The following is a 23,599-nucleotide window of genomic DNA, read 5'->3' as shown; positions in this document are numbered from 1 at the left end:
AATGGGCCAAGTACCACGATAAATGACATTCTCTGCCTTGTTGAAGACAGTGGAATGGTTGGGAATGGGAAGAGAATTGGGAAAGCAGAAGCTTGATCTCACGAAGCAGGGACTTGGACTTTAGCTCTGGCTTGTATTCCTGAGGGCAATACACAGGCCCCGTGTGACCACTGTGACTAGAATCCTTCCCTTTCCCTTGTCCGGATAAGCCAGGTGAAGACTGTTATGTAAGATCTCCCATTAAATGTTAGCAACCGTTTCCAGTTCTGTTATTAAACACATCATATAGGACAGTATTTTGCAGTTCAACCATACCAGCTATTTCTGAGGGCACTGAAAGGCAAGTTACGGGAGGCAGGACTGTCTGCCTGGTACAAAGGTAAGCCTCAGTCAAGACCCGTTTGTTGAGGGAGAAACCGACTCGAAGTTTCTCTTCAGGATTACCGATCAAACTGAGTTGGGTCTTCAAGAGTGAACTCCAGCCAGCATAGGGCAGCATAAGGCATTCCACCTGGGCTGTTCCTTAGGAAGGGAAGGCCACCCCACGATCCTATCTATCATCCTTCCATCCAAGTCTTTAGCAGTTTGGTATCCAAAATGTCCCCTTATTATCCATTTTTACCTTTTCATAAGAAACTTCATCAAACATCTCCCGAATCTGAGCAGGTTTCATCACAGGTGTTGACACAGGGTGTGAGGAATTTAACGCATCAACCTCCATCACATTAAAACACTTGCCAAAGAAATAATCTTCCTGTGGACACAGAGACATCACCCATGTGACTTCTACTTTAGATAATAAATATGAAAGGACTAATGTTTGGCCTGGAGTAATAGGTTTATACTTCCAATTTCTGGTCCAAACCTTTTCTGTATTTATAGAGTTTACAAAATAAACTAGAATTGTCATTGCTAAAGAGATTCCAAGAAATGATTTTAGGTTAACATTTTAGGATTTGTTCCTCTTACAATACCTATTGCTTTAGAAGACCATTTTCTCTTAAAACCATGAGGCCTGTAGCCAAATAGAATCAAAACAACTAAAGTGTATAGTGATTGCAACATCTCCAATCATATTTTAAAGCAAAGAAATTTAGATTTAAACCATGTAGTAAAAAATTTAAAAAAAAATGGATAACAGACTCAAAGTGTAATCTGATTTCTTAGGTCATATTACCCAATAGGATAACATACACACAGAATCATTTTTATTAGTAAGGGTTATGTGGAAATGGGAAAATATTTATGATCCATTGTAGTGTAACAGTTATATGGACATTATAACTATAAATAATGTGTATTGGAAGATGAAAATGGGAAGTTGATATAGGCTTAACTCAAAATTATAGTAAGGCAAAGGATTGTTTGAAGTTTTTTTGTTTTTACATAAAGGAAGTTTCTTTCTAACTTTATTGGATGTGATTTTCAGAAATTGAATACCTGATTTTTAAAATAAACACATAAAGGTTCCAAAGCATTCAGTTTGTGACTCCTGAGTACAGGCTTATATGTAAACAAACCCACAGTTACCTAAAGCAAATGGGATCATATCTGATTTGACAAGTAGTATCCTACTGAAGTAACAGTGATCTGTACTTGATAATCCTTCAGTGAGCAACCTGAAGGTCGAGGAAATGATATGCAACAGATAGGGTGTCATTACTTCTATTTCTTTGATATTTAAGGAGGATAAGATTTAACTTCATTTCTTAACAATCATAGATCTGGAAATAAGCAATCCAGTTTGGAAATAAGCTTTTGTGATACCTTTAAAGTTCACTACCATCCCCGGTAGTGAACCTGATTCCTATCTCAACTATCAAGTAGTTCATAGGTCTAGGAGTTCTATCACTGAGGATCAGTAAGTATTTTCCAGCAGTGTGGAATAAAACAGATCAACCTGTTAAAAAGTAAGTACGTACAACTTTCAGTTCAGGATGAGTCACGCTGACCGACACAAACTCCATAAACTTGGCAAATCCTTCATTTAACCAAAGATCATTCCACCATTCCATGGTGACGAGGTTCCCAAACCACTAAAAGGAAAACAGGACATATTCACACATTTCTAGGGAGATCGGATTATCTACATAGCCGTAAACATGAGGTATTCAGGAGGAAAGAGTTCACATGTGCGATGCCGGTCTATGGGCAACATTTACAGAATATTTTATCAAAGTAAAAGGAAAAACCTTTCCATGTTCATTTTAAAACACGCTACCTAACGCATTAAAGAGCTCTCATTTTTACTTGCCTTTTTTCCATAGGAAAAGAATTGATCCATTTCATATGTCAGTATGAATAGTCTCTTCTGCCCATAAAAGCAATGTAGTTTCACCACAATTTCTAAAAGCATGATTAACTGTGTACCTGGTGGGCAAGTTCATGTGACACCATCATCGTAATGCCAAGCTTATTGGATGCCGAAGACATCTCAGCGTCAAACAAGAGAATCGATTCTCTGTATGTGGTCAGTCCCCAGTTCTCCATAGCACCACTCTCAAAGTCAGGAATAGCAGCAAGATCTCGGGAAGGACACAAAAATCTGTTACCAGCCTCTAAATGAGATACACACTAACATTCAGAACGGATGAGTGTAGGGATCCTAAGAAAAGCCAGGCTGGTTGTGTGGAATCCTATTCTAGGCTGGAAGAACCTTTCACAACCGAGAAAAAGAGGCTCTATGTTTCACTGAATTGCTCTGCTGCTGCATGACCAAGTCAGATGTGGGCCCCAGGCCTCCTGACTCCCTTTTCAGCTGTCTGACAATGAATTTGGGGCTTGAATATTAACAAATTCCTCAGTAATCCACTAGACTTGGGACATCCCAGGCTCCTGTTCGCCTAAAATCTCTAACACACAATCATCCTAAGAGCCCATTTAAGAAGGAAAATGCATATTTTCCTTACACTATAAATTTGTTAAGAAAAATTTATTGTGCACCCTCTGTATTCCTCCCAAGTATGTGCCAATCCTGGGGGGAAATAAAAAAGAAATACAGCTTCTGCCTTTCACTCTCTGCCCACTAATCCAGTCGGGTTTATCTTTCAAGTCAGAAGGTAAAATGACCATGACATGTGCCTCAGAACCTAATCAAGACCTGCTTCTGCTCTAATTAGAAATTTACTGTAGAGGGGCACCTGGGTGGCTCAGTGGGTTAAGCCACTGCCTTCAGCTCAGGTCATGATCTCAGGGTCCTGGGATCGAGTCCCGCATTGAGCTCTCTGCTCAGCAGGGAGCCTGCTTCCCTCTCTCTCTGTCTGCCTCTCCATCTACTTGTGATTTCTCTCTGTCAAATAAATAAATAAAATCTTAAAAAAAAAAAAAGAAAAAGAAATTTACTGTAGAGATTAGGGCTCAGAAGGATCAGCCTGATGGCTTACACCTGCCAGAGTTTAAGGACCTGAAGGGCTACTGCGATAATCACGGGAATACCAATTAGGAGGCTATAATCCATAGCTGACATCATTCAATGCCACCATTTGCAAAAACTGTGCAAAATCTTTACCTTGTTTGGGTAAGGGATACGGAATGCTGAAATAGTCCTCGTAAAATTCCAGAAGAGTCACTGCAGTGTCCAGGGCATAATCTGCCTGATGTATCTTGTCTGGCGCAGCATATACGGAAACCTGAAGAGAAACAAAGTTAGCTTTTCAAATGCCCTTGTGGCTTCTCTCCACAACTGTATAGAAGATGGACATTAAAGCCTTCATCTTCTGCAACATGGTTGCCAATTAAGAGAAGTAGCAGTTCTAGCTCTTGTCTTCATGCTGTTTCTAATCAACTCCCCTTCTGAAAACTACAACATGCTGGGTAACATATACAAAAATGTCTTTTTAGATGTTATGACATAGTGGAAAAGTAAAGAAAACTTAGATGCCAAAAATGAGGTAAGGGTAGGACCCTCCGTAGACAGCAGAGGACTGCAGACAGCTTTTGTCCCAAGAACACTAACCTAATGCAGATGGAGTTTTCCCAGCATTGAAGGTCTCAGGGGCTAGGAGACCAAGTTCAGAGCCTGCCCAGGCTGGGAAGCCCAAGAGAAGATGTACCAGGCACAAAGCTGGACCCTCAAGGACAACACCCTTGTTGTAAAGGTAAACTAAAAATAGCTTCCCCCTTCCTCAAAGAGACTGCAAGGAGAAAAAAATGCCTATTCAAGTCTTCGTACTATATGGGGAAGGTCGACTGAAATCCTAAGAGAATCAGTAAAAGGTCATCTTCGTGCTGATTAGCAGCTGGGCTCACACGAACCAGGTGGCTCAAAAATCTGAAGCCAGGGTCGCCTGGATGGCTCCGTTGGTTAAGCGACTGCCTTTGGCTCAGGTGTGATCCTGGAGTCCCGGGATCGAGTCCCACATCGGGCTCTCTGCTTGGCAGGAAGTCTGCATCTCCCTCTGACCCTCCCCCTTCTCATGCTCACTCTCTCATTCTCTCTCTCAAATAAATGAATAAAATCTTTAAAAAATAAAAAGAAAATCTGAAACCAATAGTTTGAAATAAAGTAGTTCATAAGTGCTCCCAGTCACCTGACAGGAGCAAACAAGTTCTCTCTGGAAGAATCCACCTTCAAATCAGGCAGTAAATTCAATATACACGAAGGAACTAGACACCATAAGCAAGAACCAGCAGAAACAAAAATCCACAGAACCAGAGACACAAAGACTTCAGGCAGGACTGTTACTAGACTATAAAATGTACATTTAATGTGTTCAAAGAAATAAAAGGCCTGAAAATACGAATATGTAAAAGGACTTCTGGGCCCCGATTCCAATGTGTGTGTGGGCTAACCCCACACCTCTGAGCCGCTCTGCAACGCCGCCTGGGTGTCCCCACAATTCAACGGGATTCCGACACGACCCAGAGAGAGTACCAGATCCCACAACATAAAGGCCCAGTCTTACAAAACTGTCCCCACTTCCACTTCAGCGGACATTCTCAAGTCCAGGCTACCATCTGTGCTTCTGACCAACAGGCTCTCGTCTGGAAGGTACAATGACCACCTCTTTAGGTGTGATTAATTTGCAAGAGCAGCTCACAAAATGAGAGAAATCTTTTACTCAGTATAAAAGGACATGACTCAGGAACAGCTAGATGGAACAACTGCACAGGACAAGGTATACAAAAAGGCAAAGAGCTGCCGTGCCATCTCCAGGCAGGCCGTGCCCGCTGCATCTCCACACTCGCACTGACCCAGAAGCTCTCTGAAATGTCCTCTGCGGTTTTTACGGCGGCTTCGTTACACAGGCGTGACTGATAAGGTCATCAGCCCTTGGTAACTAAACTCTGAACGCCAGCCCTTCTCCACTCCCTGGAAGTCAAGGGGGCAGGACTGAAAGTTCCAACCCTCCAATCACATGGCTGGTTCTCTGGAAACCAAACCCCTCCCCCGCTTAGGTTACCTATGTGCTTCCCACAAGTCATCTCATTAACCTAACTAGAGACACCTTTCTAGCTGGTATCAGAAAATTCCTAGTGTTTTAAGAGCTCCATGCTAGGGACTGGGACAAAGACCACACATATATATTTCTTATCCTAAATCACAATATCACGGCATGGAAGAGATATCATTAAAAAAAAAAAAAATCTTTCATAAAGGACTCCCCAGAGTAGGCAATTCAGTGGGTGAGTGTTTTTGCTGATAGTTTCCCTGCTGAATTTAGATCGATCCTTACATCCAAGTCTCAAGCATCACCTTCAAATCTCCAGGTAAGTAGACATATCGCTACAAGAATAAGAACCACTAGGGGAACAAAAGATTATTCATCAGAGAAGTCCTATCTGTTCAGGCCTCAGTGAAAACCAGCACAAATAAATGAGGTATCTTCAAATTAAAGCCCTCCCCTCCAGAAAAAAAAAAAATTGTTTGCATTGTTTGTACAGTTGAACAGGTTGTTCACTACACAATGGAACCCAGAAAAGGGGCAAGTGGTCCTTGAGACAAGATATTCTCTTTAGTATTCCAGTATTCGCTGGCAAGACAGTTTTGTAAGACTCTCCCCAGAGCCATGTAATACTTTAAGCTGACTATTCTATTTTACTTCCTTCTCAAAGCCAGAATCTACTCAGATGGTCAATGACATTTACTTCTCAACTGCAGAAAGTGATAGCCAGAAACAACTTCAGAAACCCCTGCAAGATCTAGTCCAACTTACATATTTTGGAAAAGCATAAACTAAGTTCCAAAGGGAGCATGGTCAAGGTCAGAAAACCAGTTAACAGTGGAGCCAGGACCATGACCCAGGCCAGGCCAAGCTTCTCCATGTTTTTGTGATTAGAACCTCATTGTAAATACCAGCATCTGTGACAAGAAGATGCCAATCACCCCGGTTTTTGCCCAAGATTCAGGGGTGTGGGACTTCCAGTTTTAAAACCAGGACAGTCTCGGGCAGGCAAGGACAACTTTGTGACCCTATGTGACAATCTGACAATCCCAGGGCTCACCTTGACTCCACTCTTGGTCATCTTGCTAATAGACTTAAAATCTGAAATAATGAAGGCCACCAGGTAGGTGCTCATCTTCACAGTGACATCAAAATGGTCTTCTAGGAGTCCTTCAGCAACAGTCACAGATTTAACCTAAAATCACAATAACTGAAATCAAATAATCCAATTATCAATACATTGAAAATATCTGATAAAGAGAAATTTCCTAGCCACCAGACATAATATTCAAAGTATACAGCATAACATTTGTATAATTATTTTAAAATTTCTCTTTCCAATATCTGATTGTAATTTCGAGATTAAGGCCATGCTACTCAAATTTTAATGAGATATAATTCACATACCATAAAATTCACTGTTTTAAAGTATACAGTGGAGTGTTTTATTATAGTCACAGAGTTGTGCCACTATCGTCACTATATTTTCAGTGCCCCGGATGGTTGCAAACTGGCCCATGTTTGGTACATGAGGATTGATAATATGAATGGGAGGAAGCAAAACTGAGATTGTTGGTTTTGCCAAGATGTAGACCTTAAATACAGGTATAAGAATTATCTGGAAACACACTGTTTAGTTTGGTTTCTACAGTGGGCAAACATGTAACCATGTAAAACTTTAAAAAGAGCTTCTATTTTCCTACAAAATTGAAAGTAACCCATGCCTGGGCCTCACATGGCCAAGCTTCCTCCAAACTCGGATTTGCTTCCCTGGAATCTGCTTTAGGTGCATCAGGGAGACGCCTCGTAGTGCGGTGGGGGTGGTGGAGGGACAGTCTAAGAGGTGTGCTCCCCAAAAGGAAAGTCTAATACGTCAGGAAACACCAAGCACTGGGCTGGGACAGGGCCCCAGAGAAGGAGAGCAAGAGAAGAAGGAGCCTGCCAATTCCATATTAACATGTTAACACATTTTCCCTGGAATCTTATTTCTACCTCCATTTCTGTGCCCTCATCCTTCTTCGTAATACCCACCACCCCCACCAGTTCTGGTGTCTGCTGGTCACTCTGTGCTCCCTTGACTCTGAGAGCTAACCTAGGTTTACTCTTGAAAAACTCCAACTTACCTTTTCAAGTGACTTCTACCCACCCCTAACCAAAATTTTCATTCCTGAAGTTATGCTATTTACTAGGAAAGGAAGCTGATTAATTCAACTTTAAATGGGATGAAATCCTGCCTGCTGCCTACTTCAATTCACTTTTGCTTTTCCAGCCGCCGAAGAGGTAGCTGGAGACTCCACTGTCCTTCCCTGAACTCCGGGTCGGCAGCCTGACTTCAGGCTAGTCCTGTAAGATTTCTGCCAATGGGTGTGCTTTCCTGTCCAAGAGGTCAGCCACATCACATTAGAGACTTTCCTTTTCCAAACAAATGGGTCCTGGATATCCATGGTATCTTTGTGAAGCCTTAGGAGCTCCCAGCCTTCACCCTGCAAACCTATGAGTTTCTCTATCGGTGTTTTTTTGGTCCTCAGTCTCCCCCTTGATTTTATCCTCCTCTCTTCTTTATTCTCCCAAAGCTGTGATTGATTCTCTAATTAGAGAACTCACAAGCCTGGAAGCAATGTCGTAATATTGAGGAATAGAAGGATAATTGGAACAGGCATGTTCTCGATCTCAAATTTATATCAGGAAAACAACATAATTGTTTCTTATTTTCTTCACCTACAAATGCGGGTGGAGTAGACAGAAGTTCTTAGCTGGTAGAGATTTGCTGAAGAGCACTTTTCAAAGAGCATGGCCTTCTGAGGGGGGCCTAGGAGAATCTTGTTTGCAGAAAGGATTTTTAAGGTATTCAGTGCTGGGGAGCGGGGGGGTGGAGGTGGCTGGTGGTCTGTAGAGTTTTAAGTGTTGCAAGGTACTGTCCTAGAGGCTGGCTGTGGCTCTCAGAGCCCGCACGCTAAAATTCGGCCTCCCTGGTGATCACAGGGTTGAGCTGGGACACGCTTTAAGACTCTGGGCAAAGTGTCTTCCACCTGAGTCTCATCCACAGCGAGCTCCCCGAACACAGGCTGTGTGTGTTTCACGAGATGATCCGCAGCTGTTGCAGGCTGAGAGCTCAGCGGATGAGCTGTTCTAAGTTGCTAGAATCATCGCTCCATGGCATGTACTGAGTAGTTACATTCATTCGGCACGGCCATTTTCTCACCACTTTTGAAAATCAGATGGGACGCTGTCCACGTTTGCTTTGGAATTGGAGGATCATGGTCTCTTTAAAGGGAACTGAGCTATCTATCACTACTTACCTTCTGTATTGTAATATTCAGATAAGATTACTTTTTTTTCTGTTCGCCCAATTTCATAGATATAGTTACAAATCAGACGGTTACTATTAGTATATCTGATATAGAAATTATAGAGAACTATATACTAGAAATATAGCCGTATGTTACCAAATGTGTCCTTGATAAGATCATAGGAGAAGAGGAAGGGGAAAGTGCTTTGGGAAGGGCACTCTCATTTAAACCAGACCTGAGTCCCTTACAGCGTCCCTCCTGCCATACCAGGGACTTGGAATGCCTCTTGGACTGAAATCCTCCATATTTTTAGGGACAATTTTTTTTCTCTGACTACAGAAAAATTATTGCCTGAAACAAAAGCATGGGTTGGAAATGAAGAAAGAAAAGTTAGCTGTCACACAAGAAAACAAAAGACACAGGTGACCTGAATATTAACTGTCCCTGGGGTAATGCAAGTGACAGCATGTTGACGGAGTTTTCCTGTGAGCAGACACACAGGCATTCAGACTCACCAGTGGCATATTGGAGATGGCGAGGTGTCTTGGCTCCCTTCTGATCTTGACTGAAAAATTCGCTTTGAAGGCAGGTTCATCAAAGCAGGGAAAGGCCATTCTGGCTGCAGTGGGTTCAAAGTGCGTTGATGCCAATACTCTAAAATTATGGGGAGTGAAATAAAAGTATAGCATAAAGCACCAGGGACTCTAAAAGAGATGTGTGTTTGGTTCTTAATTCCTAAAGATACCATAAGATTATGGATTTCACTACTGAAAAAAAATCTTTCATAGAACAAAAGTTATCATAAACTAAGTAAAAAGGCAAGCAAAAAACTGGGAAAAAGGATTGAAAGCTATTTGACAAAAAGGGTTAATAGCCTTGACAGAGAATGAACACTTAAAAATGAGTAACATGGGGCACCTGGGTAGCTCAGTGGGTTAAAGCCTCTCTCTTCGGCTCAGGTCATGATCTCAGGGTCCTGGAATCAAGCCCCACATCGGGCTCTCTGCTCAGCAGGGAGCCTGCTTCCCTTCCTCTCCCTCTGCCTCTCTGCCTACTTGTGATCTCTGTCTTCCAAATAAATAAATACAATCTTTAAAAAAAAAATGAGTAACATTATGCCAGCAACCAAGGGGAATAGCAGGTACAGGTCATAAACAGGCAACTCACAGAAGAAGAACCTACAAATAGTAAACTTATCAAAACCTGCTTAATTTCCTTAATAATCAATGAAGTGTAAGTTACAGGGACATATCTATTGGCTTTTTGGTTCTAAAAAGACTGCCCATATATGGTATTGGCTACAGATGAGGAATATGGCAAGGGATATCAAAAGATTGTAAACCCTTCAACTTAGCAATTTTATGTCAAGGCATTTACTCTAAGGAAATGATTAACAAAGATATTGCTGTTGCTGAAAGGGTGGAAACAACCTAATCTCTGTCAATGGGGTATAAGTTAAATCAGAGCACATACATTTAATAAACTCATTAAAATAATGTACAGTTATAGACATCCACATGAAACATCTCCTCAACATATTAAAATAAGATCCTTTATAAGATGGAAAATATAGCTCCATTATATAATGTATATCTATACCCAGAGAGATGTCTGGAAGGATGATCCCTAAAATAAAAGTAGTAGTTATTTTTAGGGGCTGTGATAGGGACAAAATTTACTTTCTAAAAAATTATTTTGGGTAGCATCTGACCTTTTTTTACCTCAAAATCAGAAAAATAAGTGAGTATAATCTACTAACAAACAAAATTTTACTTCACTTTTTTAAGATTTTTATTTATTTATTTGATGCAGGGAGAGAGGGGGAGAGAGAAGGAAAAGAGCAAGCATAAGCAGGAAGAATGGCAGACAGAGGGAGAACCAGGCTCCCAGCTCAGCAAGGAATCCGATTCGGGGCTCAATCCCAGACCTTGGGATTATGACCTGAGCCGAAGCAGCAGCTTAACCAACTGAGCCACCCAGGCATCCCTAAAATTTGATTTTAAAATACAGCATAGGGGTCCCTGGGTGGCTTCGTGGGTTGAGGGTCTGCCTTTGGCTCAGGTCATGATCTCAGAGTCCTGGGATGGAGGCCCATGCCCAGCTCCCTGCTCAGTGGGGAGTCTGTTTCTCCATCTCCCTCTGCCCCTCCCCCTGCTCCATTTCTCTCTCTCTCAAATAAACACATTAAAAAATAATAAATAAAATTCAGCACAAAATCCCCCAAAATAGATTGCCTCCTTAAAAACAGAACAAAAGCAAGGCAGATGAGGATCCTTAAAAAAGCTTTAACTAAGAAAAAAAAATATTTCTTCTAATAGGCTCTACGGGGTAAACAGCGTTCTCCAAACATACGTGGAAGTCTTAATCCCTCATATCTGTGAAGATGACTCTGGAAAAAGGGTCTTCGCAGATGTCATCAAATGAAGATGAGGCCATGAAGTTGGGCCTTAGTCTAATAAGACTAGAGTCCTTAAAAGAAGAGGAAAACTTGGGGAATGGCCACGTGATAACATGCAGAGTCCAGAGTGATGTCGGTAGGAGCCAAGGAATGCCAACAATCGATGGCCTCCACAAACTAGAAAGAGGGAGGGAAGAGCTCTTTGCAGAGATGTAGAGAGAGCCTAGACCTACTGATCCCTGGATTTGGACTGCTGGCCTTCAGATCTGAGAGAGCAGAAATTTCTATTATTCTAAGCCACCCAGTCTATGGTACTTCATTATAGCAGCTCTAGGGAGCTAATCCTAGGCCAGGAGAATTAAAAATGTTTATTATCTATCAGAATTCTAAACAAATAAACAAATTGGTACTTTGGCAGAGCTGAAGGAAAGAAAACTAATTAAAACAGAATGAAAAAAAAAATGAGATCCAAAAAACAAAGAAAAGAATCTATGGGCTATTTTTAGCTACATAAATGAAACACAAAATCAAAACATTCAACCATCAAGGGAGTGTTAAATAATCCATATGAAATAGCATGGGCAGCACTTGGAGTTTAAAAAAAAAAAAAATAAAAGTACCTCACTTCCCCTTCCTTGGTCCTGTAGGTGCTTTTATAAAATCCATTCAAATGCTCAGAAAGATGGCCAGCGTAGTCAATGACAACTGTGTACGCGAGTCCAACAGCCAGAGGCTCAGGAGCCAGAAGTGCGATTTGCTCGTGAGGCGGGTACTCCAGGACTCTCAAGGGTTCTGCAGACAGCCTCTCTCCGACTCTCTTCTTGAGGGTGGCCTTAGATATTTGCAGGAGGTGACTATGCAGGATGATGGTACTCGTAGGCTGGCTGGCTGTGATTTCTATTTCCGTGGTTCCCTCGAAAGCCAGAGTGGTGAGATTTGCGTGGATCAGGAGATCGTAATGCACTGGGGTGATGTGCTCAGGAAGTCGCATTTTCTCCCAAGGGAATGGAGTCCCATTGCTAGCTTTTGGAGATGTAGTGTCACTGCTCTGACACCACGAAGGAGTTGACACAGTTAAGAGAATCAACAGTGAGGACGGTAGAAATGGCATGGTTACCAGTGGCCATCTGATGAACAGAGATAACATCTTCTTGCTCCAACTACCTAGAGGCAAAATGTATAAAAGCACCCCCCCCAAAAAATTGAGTCACTAAAATATTATCAAGACAGCAAAATTTCACAATGTATCTATTCAGGATTAACCAATATAGATACAAACTTCCAAAAGTTCTAGGTCTTTACCTGAAAGTAAAATGACCTTCCCTATGTTATTGATTCACACAAGAAAGAAGTTACTGGTTAGCAACAATCTTCACACCTATTAAAATGTATCATTTGGCTCCCTAAGTTTAAAAGAACTCTATTTGTCAGGGTTCTTGATTGAAAGCAATAGAACGAGCTCACTAAGTAGTTCACCAAAAGTGTCACAGATTTGTCAGGACACTTGGGAAGCCAGCCACATGAAAGAGGCCAAGATGGACAGCCAGAACCACGTCGGAGAAATTGACCTGATGACCATGCCCCATGACCCGGGGCCTTGGAGGAAGCTGCCCTGCTGTGTAGGGACCAGCTACTGGATGCTGCCACAGCCACTGCCAATGTGAGGTCCCCACTGCCCCTGCAGCTTGGCAGGACCTTGTTCAGGCGAGGTAAGGTATCACACCACCAACCCGGGAGGTGGGAAGAGCAAGAATCTGGATTTCACAGCTACTGCAGTCAGTAGAGGACAGTCTGGCTCCCTCCAGGCTTACAAATAGAGAATCTGTAACATACAGGAAGCATAAGTAGGAGATACAGACGCTGAGTAGCAGTGGGTGGGGGGAGGCAGGTATCCATTTACAGTAACCCTTAATACCAGCGGTGTCTGTCAAATGTCATGCCAAAAGTTCACCTAATAGGTATTCAGCCAAGGATGACTTAAAGGGTTTATGGTGATTTTCACAGCAATAGTTTGTGTCAAACATAACAATCTCCTGGATACCCTCTTCCAGTCATCCAACAAAGACATGTTGGGGGCACCTGGGTGGCTCAGTGGGTTAAAGCCTCTGCCTTCGGTTCAGGTCATGATCCCAGAGTCCTGGGATCGAGCCCCGCATCGAGCTCTCTGCTCCGCGGGGACCCTGCTTCCTCCTGTCTCTCTACCTGCCTCTCTGCCTCCTTGTGATCTCTGTCTGTCAAATAAATAAATAAAATCTTAAAAAAAAAAAAAAAAAGACCTGTTGAATGCCTGCTACCTGCAAGGCGGTGTGCCACTACTATGTGGGGTGTAACAATACACAAGACACAAACCCCACAATCAAAGACTTCAAAATATGGAAAGGCAGAAAGCATTCATACACAGATGGTAGAATGCAACAGAGAAAGCGTGAAGCATTCTACGAATGATAATAACAGATACTGCTGGGGGAGAAGAGATTGACGTTGCTGCACAGAGACTCTGGGGTGCCTTCACGGAAGACCAGCACTGGAGGTTGGTTTGGAAGGATGGGTTGGACTTGGAAATGAAGGGAGGGCATTAAAGACACTTTATTTTTAAAGGTCTAGGGACACAAAAGGAATGTGAATTATAAGGGAGCTGGCAACCATGGCTGAGAACTGAACATTTCTCTCTCTTAGACAAAGACATTTCTCGAATGGGTGTTTGCCAGGATGCATCTGTTAGATGAGTCCAGGTAAGTGGTCTCCATTCCCTCAAGCTCCTTGGGCTCCTGAACATATAGATCAGATGAGAAAAATAGTAATGCTACAGTGTGGTACATGAGATTCTACGTCTATGTCAGTGGTTCTCAACTCTGGCTGTGTATTAACATCACCAAAGGAAGCTTTTAAAATGACAGGGGCCTGGGTCCCTGTCTAGAATAGTTAAACTGAAATCTATGGTGATGAGGTCAGGGAACCAGAATTTTTAAAAATCTTCCCAGAGAGTCTATTGGAAAGCCAATCTGAGAACCTTCCAAATAATCCTTGCCAAATCCTGGTCTTGAACACTATGTGGAGGAATACCACTTCAAGATAACAACTGACGTGCTCTCCCAAACCCTCACTCCCCATCCCCCTCCCCACAGAGCAAACCTGGAGGCAAACAGAAAGGAACCCAGTACAGTAGAGATAGTCAAGTACAGAGGCACCATAACCTCGGTTCAAAAGGATTCACCCAGACGAAAGGGAAGAGAGAATTAAAGGTTCAACAGGGAGAACAGGTTTTTTTATGTGCTTTTTCTTTTTGTATGTGTGTGTAGGAACCAACTAGAGGATGCTTCTAGCCATGGAGAACTGAAGCGATTTGAAGAAGTATGAAGTTTAAACATCAAAATCATAAAAGGTTTCCCCTTTTACTTCTTCAGGCAGAATTCTAGGTAGGGGCAAAACGATGGATTTCCCTTGAAGTTGGGACATGAGAAATAAAGGGAACTTGCGTGAGACTTCATTTTGAATTTCTGATGGCAGTGGCTTTGTGGGTGCAGCCCATGCCCCCAAGAAGGTAGGCAGTGCAATGAAGGTGGCAGGCTCAGGCATGAGAGGGACCCCAGAAGTCCCTAAGTGTTCCCAAAAGTCCAGGAGGAAATCTAAAAATTCCAACTGTTTCTGAGCTGACAGCCAGGCCTACAGGCTGCTAAAGGAGTTGGCAGTAGGACCCACGTCCAGGGCTTTGCAAGGTTGCGTCCATGAAGAGACGGAGTCAAAGGGAACATGGCTGTGTCTCAAAAGAGAATGGAATGCCAGGAAACCACAATGGAACATGTAACGTATATGGCATAAATGTCAGAAGACTTATACTGATATGTAATACATATTACACTTACAGTCAGAAAAGAAAACCTGGTTTTGCTTTCTTGTTCTGCCACCAACTATGGGACCTTGGACAGGTTATTTAATCCCGGTTTCGTTCTCTTCATGTGTAACTGAGGAAATAATACCACTGTCACAGCATGTTGTAAAGACTGAATTAAAATATTCTCAATCATTCATTCCACAAATATTTACTGAGGACCTGTTATGTGCCTGGGATTTGGCTGGACACTAGCAATGTAAGTTTGTAACCTCAGACTGCTTATGGGGCTCAGGGTGGGGAGGAATTTTTAACCGTGATTAGGATGGTTAAAAACACACACCTCCTGAAAGAGAGTAACAGGGCAGAGCGATTTCCAATGGGGGCTCTTGAAGGATATTTTAGCTGAGATTTAAAGAACAAATTCAAATTAGCTAAAGAAAGAAGAAGGTAGTTTTCAGATAGAAAGGATAGCAAGCATATTTGTAGGCACAGAGGCAGTAGAGAGGCCTAATTATGAGGGCTGGGGAAGCTGAGGCACAGCATAGAGCAGAAAGACGTCCCTGGAGGGGAAGACGGGGGCCAGACCACCACTCCGCTGTAGGCTTGTTAAGGAATTGGGCTCCCAGCCCAAGTGCAATGAGTAGCCACTGGGTGTCGAACTAGAAGGTCCTAGGATGCAGTTCACACTTTAAGAAGCTACATGGCTCAAGAAAGGAGCCGGGGGATGGCCAAGAAACCGGTTAGAAAGGAGTCTAGACAAAGTAAACTAGTGGCTTGTATTCTGAGAGTGGGAGGGAGTAGGAGAGGGGAGAGACAGATGGATGGATGGACTCGGGCATCTACATTTGGGGTGGACTGGAAGTGCAGGGTGACTGAAAGAACACATCAGAAAGGCTGCCAGGTTTCTAGAATGAGCATCTAGGCAGTCCTAGGTGCTATTTACCAAGAAGAAGACCAGAGGTGGGAGAGTTCTAAAAGGGAGGAGAGGGAATTGAGGATTCATTTTTTTAAATATGTTTGTGATATCTCTGAGATATCCAAGGGAAAATACCAGCGGACAGATGAATACACGTGTTTAGAGCACAGAGATAAAAAAGTTTTCAAGGACGTTCCTGTCCTTTACTGCATTTCTTTATAGTTTTAAAAAGTACCTGCCTTTGCATCTGATTTTACTAAATAAAGCATCTCTCCCAGTCAAGGTGGTGGTAACAGAGTTCCTAACCTCACCGCCAGGAATTGTTCAAGTTACTTTAGGAAACTTAGTCAGCCTTGGGTGATTATGACTTTTCTCAGGCAGGAAGGAGGCGGAGGCAACAGATCCTGGGTTAGCTCAGCCTTCCTTTTTTTTTTTTTTTTTTTTTTTTTTTAAGCCTTCCCTTTATTGAAACACTCCTCAATGTGGAATCTACCACCAAGATGTAAGGGACTTTCTCCCAAAATGTTCTGAATGATGAAATTAACAAGCATTGTAATAGTTTTGTCACTGCTGGCAAACAAACAAAAAATGCTGAATTAACTTGAATATTCTTTTTTAACCAATTAGAATTTTTTTTTCATTTAGGCCCACATGAAAATGGGCTATGGTACCAGCACAATTCCAAATCCTTGGGAAAAGCAAAGCACTGGCCAACTTTTTAAAGGTTTTTGTTCTTGTTTTTCCTCCTGAGTTGAGAGCAAATACTCTGGGCATTTGCCAGAAAACTGAGCTTTTCTTACTGAACCCGACCTACACAAAGAACCTCCAGGAAAATGGCAAGGAAGGGACTGCTCTTCTCCTTCCATGAAATTAACTTGCAGGCCCCCCTGGCAAATAAGGCACCCAGAGAGGAAACTTTAATTTGCTCCAACAGTAGAACTTTATCTGAATAAAACTCAGCTAGAGCCAGAGTGAAGGGAAGACAATCGCTGGGAGTAAGTACAGGAGAAGAGCAAGGAAAGAACTGATCTTGGGGACATTCATGGACTCCGATCCTTCAACACGCCCAACCAGTAGTTAATGCCAAGCCACGTTCGCTTCTCTGCCAGCTATCCCCAAGGTACCCTTCTCAGCCGAACGCGCCGTCCTCCCCGCCCCTCCATTTGGCGCCACTCGCGAGGCGGGGGGGATCCGGAGGCTGGCAGGAGCCCAGCGGCCAGGCGTGCACCGGAGGGAGGCTCCCGCGGGTCGTGAAGTGGTGCGCCTGCGAGAACGCGCGGAACAGGCGTACCGGCCCTGAGCCCCCCGCGTTCTCCCGCCCGAGAAGGGCCCGAGAAGGACCCGAGCAAGGCTAGGCTGGTCGCCCAAGACAGCGCCTCCCCGCGGACCCGGGCCCCGGTCCCACGACTCTCCCCGGCCCGGCGTCCCCCCGCCTCGCTCTCCTCCGCCGCGCGCCCCGGGTTTTCGGGCTTCCCCGGCGGGCACCCGCAAGTTGCCGGGACCGAGCCCTTCTCCAGCCCCGCGACCGCTCCCCGAGGGGTGCCCTGGGGACCTGCGCGCTGTACCTGGGGGGTCTGCGACGCGACCAGCTCGCCCTCGCGCCGCTGCCGCCGGCCTCCCCTACCCCGGAACAGAAAGTGAAAGCGGAGCCCGGGCAGCGGCGCTAGCGCGACGGGAGCGCGTCGGCTGGGGCGCTCCTGACAGGCGCCGGAGAACCCCCGGCGGAGGCGGGAGCTGGGGAAGGAGAAAGCTGGCCGTGGGGGCGCGCGGAGGAGACCGCTGGACCCCGGACGGGAATTCACAAATGCGTGCTGCGCGCAAGGGAAACGGCCGCGTTGCAGTACAGGGGGGATCGGTGGGGAACGCAGACCATTCTGAACGTGTCTTTGCGGCTGTAGTTTTCGACGGTTAGCCTTTGGCGCAGCGAGAGCTTAGAGCGCATTAAGAGAGAGGTGGGTGCTGCGGAAAGTGACCTAGGCTGGACTCCAGCTCGCCGCTCCAAGGATTCTGCACGCGCTCCACGCCAGTTGGACTCAAGCGGTGTCCATCATCTCGTCTCTGCAAATGGGCTGCGAGCTCGTGGCCCGCCTCCGAAAGGAACCAGAGCCGCCCAGCGACTCATTCTGGGAAATGCTGAATCCTTGGGCATTTAATGGAGGAGAGTTACGCTAGGAGATGCCTCAGGGTAGGAAGGGGATACAGATAGCCTCCCAGGAACTTCCCCGCCACCTCCTTTTGGGCCCCCAAGATTTGATGCTCCCCACATTAAAACATTTCCTCTGCTTTTTCAAATCAGATAACCATTTCTCCGCTCCCCTTAGAACATGAAGACGGGACTGAAATGTCCAAAAAAGCCCATCTTTAAACAATTGAGGGTAAATGAGGTAACAAGACGAGAAAACACAGGCTTCATATTCATCAAATGCTACAAGTTGGTGAGTGGACCAACACCTCCGGGATCTTTTTCTTACTGTACTCAGGCTTTCTCCTCTCTTTTCTTTCCTAGCCTTCCCTTTGAGAGTTTGGGGTTCCAAGTTACTGGAACAGTATTTCTCAACTTTTATTTCTCAATTTTATGTTCGTTTTGAAAAATAACAAAATATATTTTGTTCTGCATACTCTCTCCAGTCAAGGATATTTTGTAATATAAAAATAACATTCTGTCCCCAGCCCCAAACAGGGTGAAAGCAAGGTAAGTTGTTTTCTTTACAATTCAGCAAGAAATGGGCTTTGGGATTAGGTAATTTTTTCTTCATTTGCAATTGTGGCAGGTGTGTCAGCCCATCGCTATATCCTCCAAGGCCTCCGGATATCAGTGAGTGATCTGCTTTGCTCAGATGAGAACTTATGCAGTAAATTCATGCATGCTTTGTGGATCTGGAGGGGCAAATGGAAGATCTCCAACACAGGCATATTGAATAATAGCCGGTGTTCCCTAAGAATCTAACAAACCCCTTAGCAGGGACTGTGATCACTTTCCAATTCACCTGTTCACTGAAAGCAACAAATAATAAATAAAGCCAACCTCATTTTGTGTTTAGTATGCATGTAATTAAAAAGATGGAAAAGAAGAATGAAACAGCCAAAATGTCCAGTGACATTTTAAAGACTAATGTCTATGTTGCTTCAGTGAGGGTTGAACCATAGAGAACAGAATCCTTTCAAGCTCTTTAATGAAAAAAGGATTTATTGCCGGCTTTTACATGACTTACATAATAATCATTCGGAAGGTTTTAAAAACACACACTAGGGGGAGCTTCCAAGAACAAATTCCAAAGCCATAACGTAGAAGTTGGCCACCATTGGAACTAGTTCTCTTGCCACAACTCAGAAGCCATCTGCTCAGTTGGGCGGCAGCTAGCACAGGGGCTGCCTTCGGAACCATGTCATGATGTTACAGTCTGTCCAGCAAAATGAGTAGCTCAAGCCAGGCCTCTCTCCGCACTTAAAACTCAGGTTCAAATTCAGCTGCCCTACCAGTGCTTCTGTTTGGTGGAGCCCAATGAACACCCAGACCCTAGGTGCAAGAAGATGTGGGAAAAGAAGCATTTGCTTTCCAGACTCTAAGGTGAAGTGAGGAATTCTTACACAAGGTGGGAAGACATACCAAGTGAGCCAGTCACAATATGCACCATAAATATTAAACTATCGAAACTGAACAAATAAGGGCACCTGGGTGGCTCAGCCAGTTAAACAGCTGCCTTCAGCTCAGGTCACGATCCAGGGTTCTGGAATTGAGGCCCTGTGTCCAGCTCCATGTACAGCAGAGAGTCTGCTTCTCCCTCTCCAGCTGCTCCCATGCTTGTTCTCCCTCTTGTCTGTCAAATAAATAAATAAAATATTTTTTTTAAAAAGAAACTTAGGGGCGCCTGGGTGGCTCAGTGGGTTAAGCCTCTGCCTTCGGCTCGGGTCATGATACCGGGGTCCTGGGATCGAGCCCCATATCGGGCGGTCTGCTCAGCAAGTAGCCTGCTTCTCCTCTCTTTCTGCCTGCCTCTCTACCTACTTGTGATCTCTCTCTGTCAAATAAATAAATAAAATCTTTAAAAAAAAATAAAAATAAAAAAGAAACTTAACAAATAAAAAAAACATAAGGAGATCTCAAGTAATTTTGAATGTGTTTATGGACAAAAAATAATAATTGGAAAATTGATTGTAAATCTAATGAGAGGCATGGGGTGCTTAGGTGAATGATGAATATTTATTTACCTCTGTGACATAAACACACTGCCAAGCATCAAGTTATGATTTATTATCTTTGAATGTCTCTAGGGGCTTTTCTCCCCACTTTTGTCTGTTCAGCATGTGTTCTTCCCTTCCTGGAAAATGCATAGTTTCATAACTCAATCTCAGTGTAGGACGAACATAGCAACCCCATTCTCTGGCCACAGTGATTAGCCCAAGTGACATAGGCTGGCTGGGTCTGAGAATCCAGAGGGGGTCCCACAGGACTCACCAAGACAGTCCTTGGCTTCATGCAGGGTAGAAATAAAACAGAAGCCAAGAGGAAGTGAGAGCAGAATTTACTGAAGATGTAGAAAGACTAGAGATAGACAGACCATCTGGGAAACTGGGTCTTTGCTTGGGTCTGGGGTTTTACTGAGAATTGCCATCTGGTGTACATATCCTCCAGGCATCTAGGAATTGCTCAAAACAAGTGTGAGTGTTCAAGTGTCCTTCATAAATCACTTAGGCCCTGGAGCCAGGGGTCTTGGCGTCAAGGTGTCTGGAAAACATACAGGATGACCTCAAGTGATCACCCCTCAGATGTTATCTATTGTGCTGGAAGAGTCCAAAAGGAAAAAAAAAAATCATTAACTCCTTGGCCTTTATAAGGAAGACCTACATTCACTCTACTATAAGTCATATGTAAGGTGGGGGTGTAGGTCCTAGCAAGAAAAGAAGGAGGAAAAGGAGAAAAAAAAAAATAAGGAGGAGTTCTTCATGGAGTCCCTTCCATTACCCTGTCTCACAAGGACTGACACGTGACTAAAGCCAGGGCAATAAGAGGCCTTGCCCAGCATTGATCCGGGCTGATGCTGGCAGAGAAGCCTCTTTTATCTTTTTTTTTTTTTTTTTGTGATCCAGTGCTGGAAGAATATGGCCTTGGACTTAACAGGGCCAAATTCCCACTGGGACAATGCCTAAGAAAATGAACCCCATACCAAAGAGTACAAAAAGAAATAAGGGGCAGAGTTTGTAAGATCCCTTTGTTGTACATATTTTCTGATCTCTCCCTCAAGGCCTGAAGCTGCCTCCTTACTGAGGATGGTTCTTCAGGCCTTTGTGCCATCCAGCAAACTTCCAACAAACCAGCTCTTTTTGGATTAAAACTTATTGAACTGGCTATCAGCAGCATGCAATTTTAAGAGAGGTAAAAAATCACAGTCTCAATTTTATAACCTACTAACTCCACTAGTCACCTAATGGAAGGTGGTGTCCTTTGTGTCCCATGGGACATGTGAGATTTTTTTTTTTTTTCCTTCACTTCCCATACATTGTTTGAAGTTGACTGACCTAGATTCCAATGAAGCCCAAACCTGAACTATATTTTACATCAACCAACTTGATTTAAGTAATTTTGATAATGTCCCTCAATTTCAGATAAGCACCCCCTAAGATCCACTCCATTTTTTGACAGACTCCTTGATAAAGCTGCGAAGTAGAATCATCACATCTTCTCTACAATTGACTGTTGGATAGTCTGGAGAGCCCCAGAAATTTCACTGGCGATGTAGAGCAACCAAAAGAAAAGGACTGTGACACCAGGAAGGGAGGAGAGCCTATGGCTCCGTGGGTCATGCTTTGTTAAGTGGGATGCAGTGTGCGCGTGTGTGACAGAGAGGGATAAAGAGGAATCAGAAAACTTTCCTACCATTCACACTCAGGTGTATTTCTTTTACTTGCCTTTCAGTGTCCTCAAAGCTCAGTTCTACTGTAAATTTGAATGGCAAAAAGCCTGCCCCAGAATCTGTCTTTTCAGACACAGCAAGACCAGATCAGATCAGCATATAGAAATATGGCATATGAAATAATTATTCACAATGATGTTTTAAATCAGGGGTGTGTTCTGAGGATTAACATCCCCCTTTCTAAACAATGTGTGCATTCAGCACAGTCTTGTCATATTCTGTGAGTGATATCGTTGCCTTCCAGGACATCAGCAAAAAAATGAACACATAATAGACTTTCATCAGCCGTGGATTTATTATTCACCGTTTTGACTCTCTGGGCGAGGACTCCATATCTAGAACTTGAGTCGTTGGTAATTTCCCTGAGGCATGCATTAGAATTATATTGGTCTGGGTGCCTGGGTGGCTCAGTGGGTTAAGCCTCTGCCTTCAGCTCCAGTCAGGACTGGGATCAAGCCCCGCATCGGGCTCTCTGCTCAGCAGGGAGCCTGCTTCCTCCTTTCTCTCTGCCTGTCTCTCCGCCTACTTGTGATTTCTCTCTGTCAAATAAATAAATAAAATCTTTTTTTTTTAAATCAATATTCTTTAAAAAAAAAAATTATATTGGTCTGATGTGAGAGGAGGAGCCCCTTGATCCTTGAGTGGACCTGCCCAACCAGGCAGAATCCACACCCCTGTCCAATCCTGCTGTTCTCTGTTCATCATCAAAGGCATGGTCAATTTCTGAAGTGGCAAAAATCTGAAACAAACAAACAAAACTGAAGCTGCATTTCTAAAATTTCATGAAGGAGTTTGAAGCTGTCACAAAGCTTTAAAACTCACTTTACTGCACTTTACAGGAGAGAATATGTACTTGAATGTATTTAAAATTGCAGTCCTGCAAAGCCTTGCAAAAATCTGCTGTTACAGACTTCTCTGCTGACAGATCGAGAAGGAAAGCAGGCCTGGACATTCGGTCCCTTGGTCCCAGCTGAAACGTGAGGGGAAAAGGAGGCCGAAGGATTCCCGATCATGTCCTGAGTCTAGATGAGTACCTAGTCAAAGCAAGAAAAGTCAAAGCAAGAAAAAGCCAGACCTACCCAGGAGCTCTGTGAAAATGGGGAGATGAGGCATAGAGTTCAGAAAGGAGCTCTCAAAGCAGGAGGAAATCTGAAACTGGTAAAAGCACGAGAGGCCAAAGGCAGCACATCTCAGTAATAAAAACTGGTGCATTTTGAGCATTTCCTGTGTGCTGAGCGCTATGCCAAACGCTTCAGATGAAATGCATCATTTAATTCTCAGGAACACTCTAGGGTATGTTCTGTTATCATTTCCAGTGAGAAAAACAGAGCTAAGTTACTGCTGGGGTACATAGCGAGGCAGTGACAGAGCCAGGTTACTGGTGGAACCAGGATGAATTCTAGAGATAAAGTGCTTCTGCTTCTCAGAGCTCTCCTAGTGTAGGTTAACTTGCCTGCCATCTTGGTTTAAAAGGGATCAGTGAGGGGCAGACTCTTCCAAGTGCGGTTATGATCTTGCCTTCAATCTAGTCACCCGAGCCCTGAGCCATTAACACAACATTATCATCTCGGACCTCTGCCCCTTTACCCCTCAACCTTCCCCAGGCCTGTCAATATTACTTCCAAAGAGTGTCTCGAATCCTTCTCCTCCTCTTCATTCCAATTGCCTCCAGCCATCTCACCTGTGCTATTACAAATACCCTCTTAACTAGTACTGTAACTGCTAACTTCCTCTTTTTCAATCTGGTTTCTATACTGTCATCTGTCTAAGCTACCATCCAGGGGTGCCTGGGGGTGTGGTGGTTAAGCATCTGACTCTTGGTTTGGGCTCAAGTTATCATCTCAGGGTGGTGGGATCGAGCCCCACG

The 23,599-nt window shown here is 43.8% G+C and overlaps 1 protein-coding gene across 1 annotated transcript in view; it reads right to left on the bottom strand.

Moving 5' to 3' along the window:
- Positions 1–17,467, bottom strand: part of ERAP1 (endoplasmic reticulum aminopeptidase 1) — a 37,997-nt gene extending 20,530 nt beyond the window's left edge. The window contains exons 1-8 of the mRNA XM_032845992.1: positions 17,386–17,467; positions 11,693–12,236; positions 9,190–9,328; positions 6,445–6,579; positions 3,509–3,629; positions 2,371–2,525; positions 1,923–2,036; positions 623–754 (exon numbers count right to left, since the gene is read on the bottom strand). Of these exons, the coding sequence (XP_032701883.1) occupies positions 623–754; positions 1,923–2,036; positions 2,371–2,525; positions 3,509–3,629; positions 6,445–6,579; positions 9,190–9,328; positions 11,693–12,219 (1,323 nt within the window). The 5' untranslated portion in view covers positions 12,220–12,236; positions 17,386–17,467. The remainder of the gene's footprint in view (positions 1–622; positions 755–1,922; positions 2,037–2,370; positions 2,526–3,508; positions 3,630–6,444; positions 6,580–9,189; positions 9,329–11,692; positions 12,237–17,385) is intronic.
- Positions 17,468–23,599: the final 6,132 nt, after the last annotated feature.

The sequence above is a fragment of the Lontra canadensis genome, unplaced genomic scaffold (assembly GCF_010015895.1).
Source record: "Lontra canadensis isolate GAN:19392208 unplaced genomic scaffold, GSC_riverotter_1.0 scaffold4, whole genome shotgun sequence".
NCBI lineage: Eukaryota > Metazoa > Chordata > Mammalia > Carnivora > Mustelidae > Lontra > Lontra canadensis.
The sequence above is the reverse complement of the archived record's forward strand: the minus strand, read 5'-3'. Positions and strand labels throughout refer to the sequence as shown.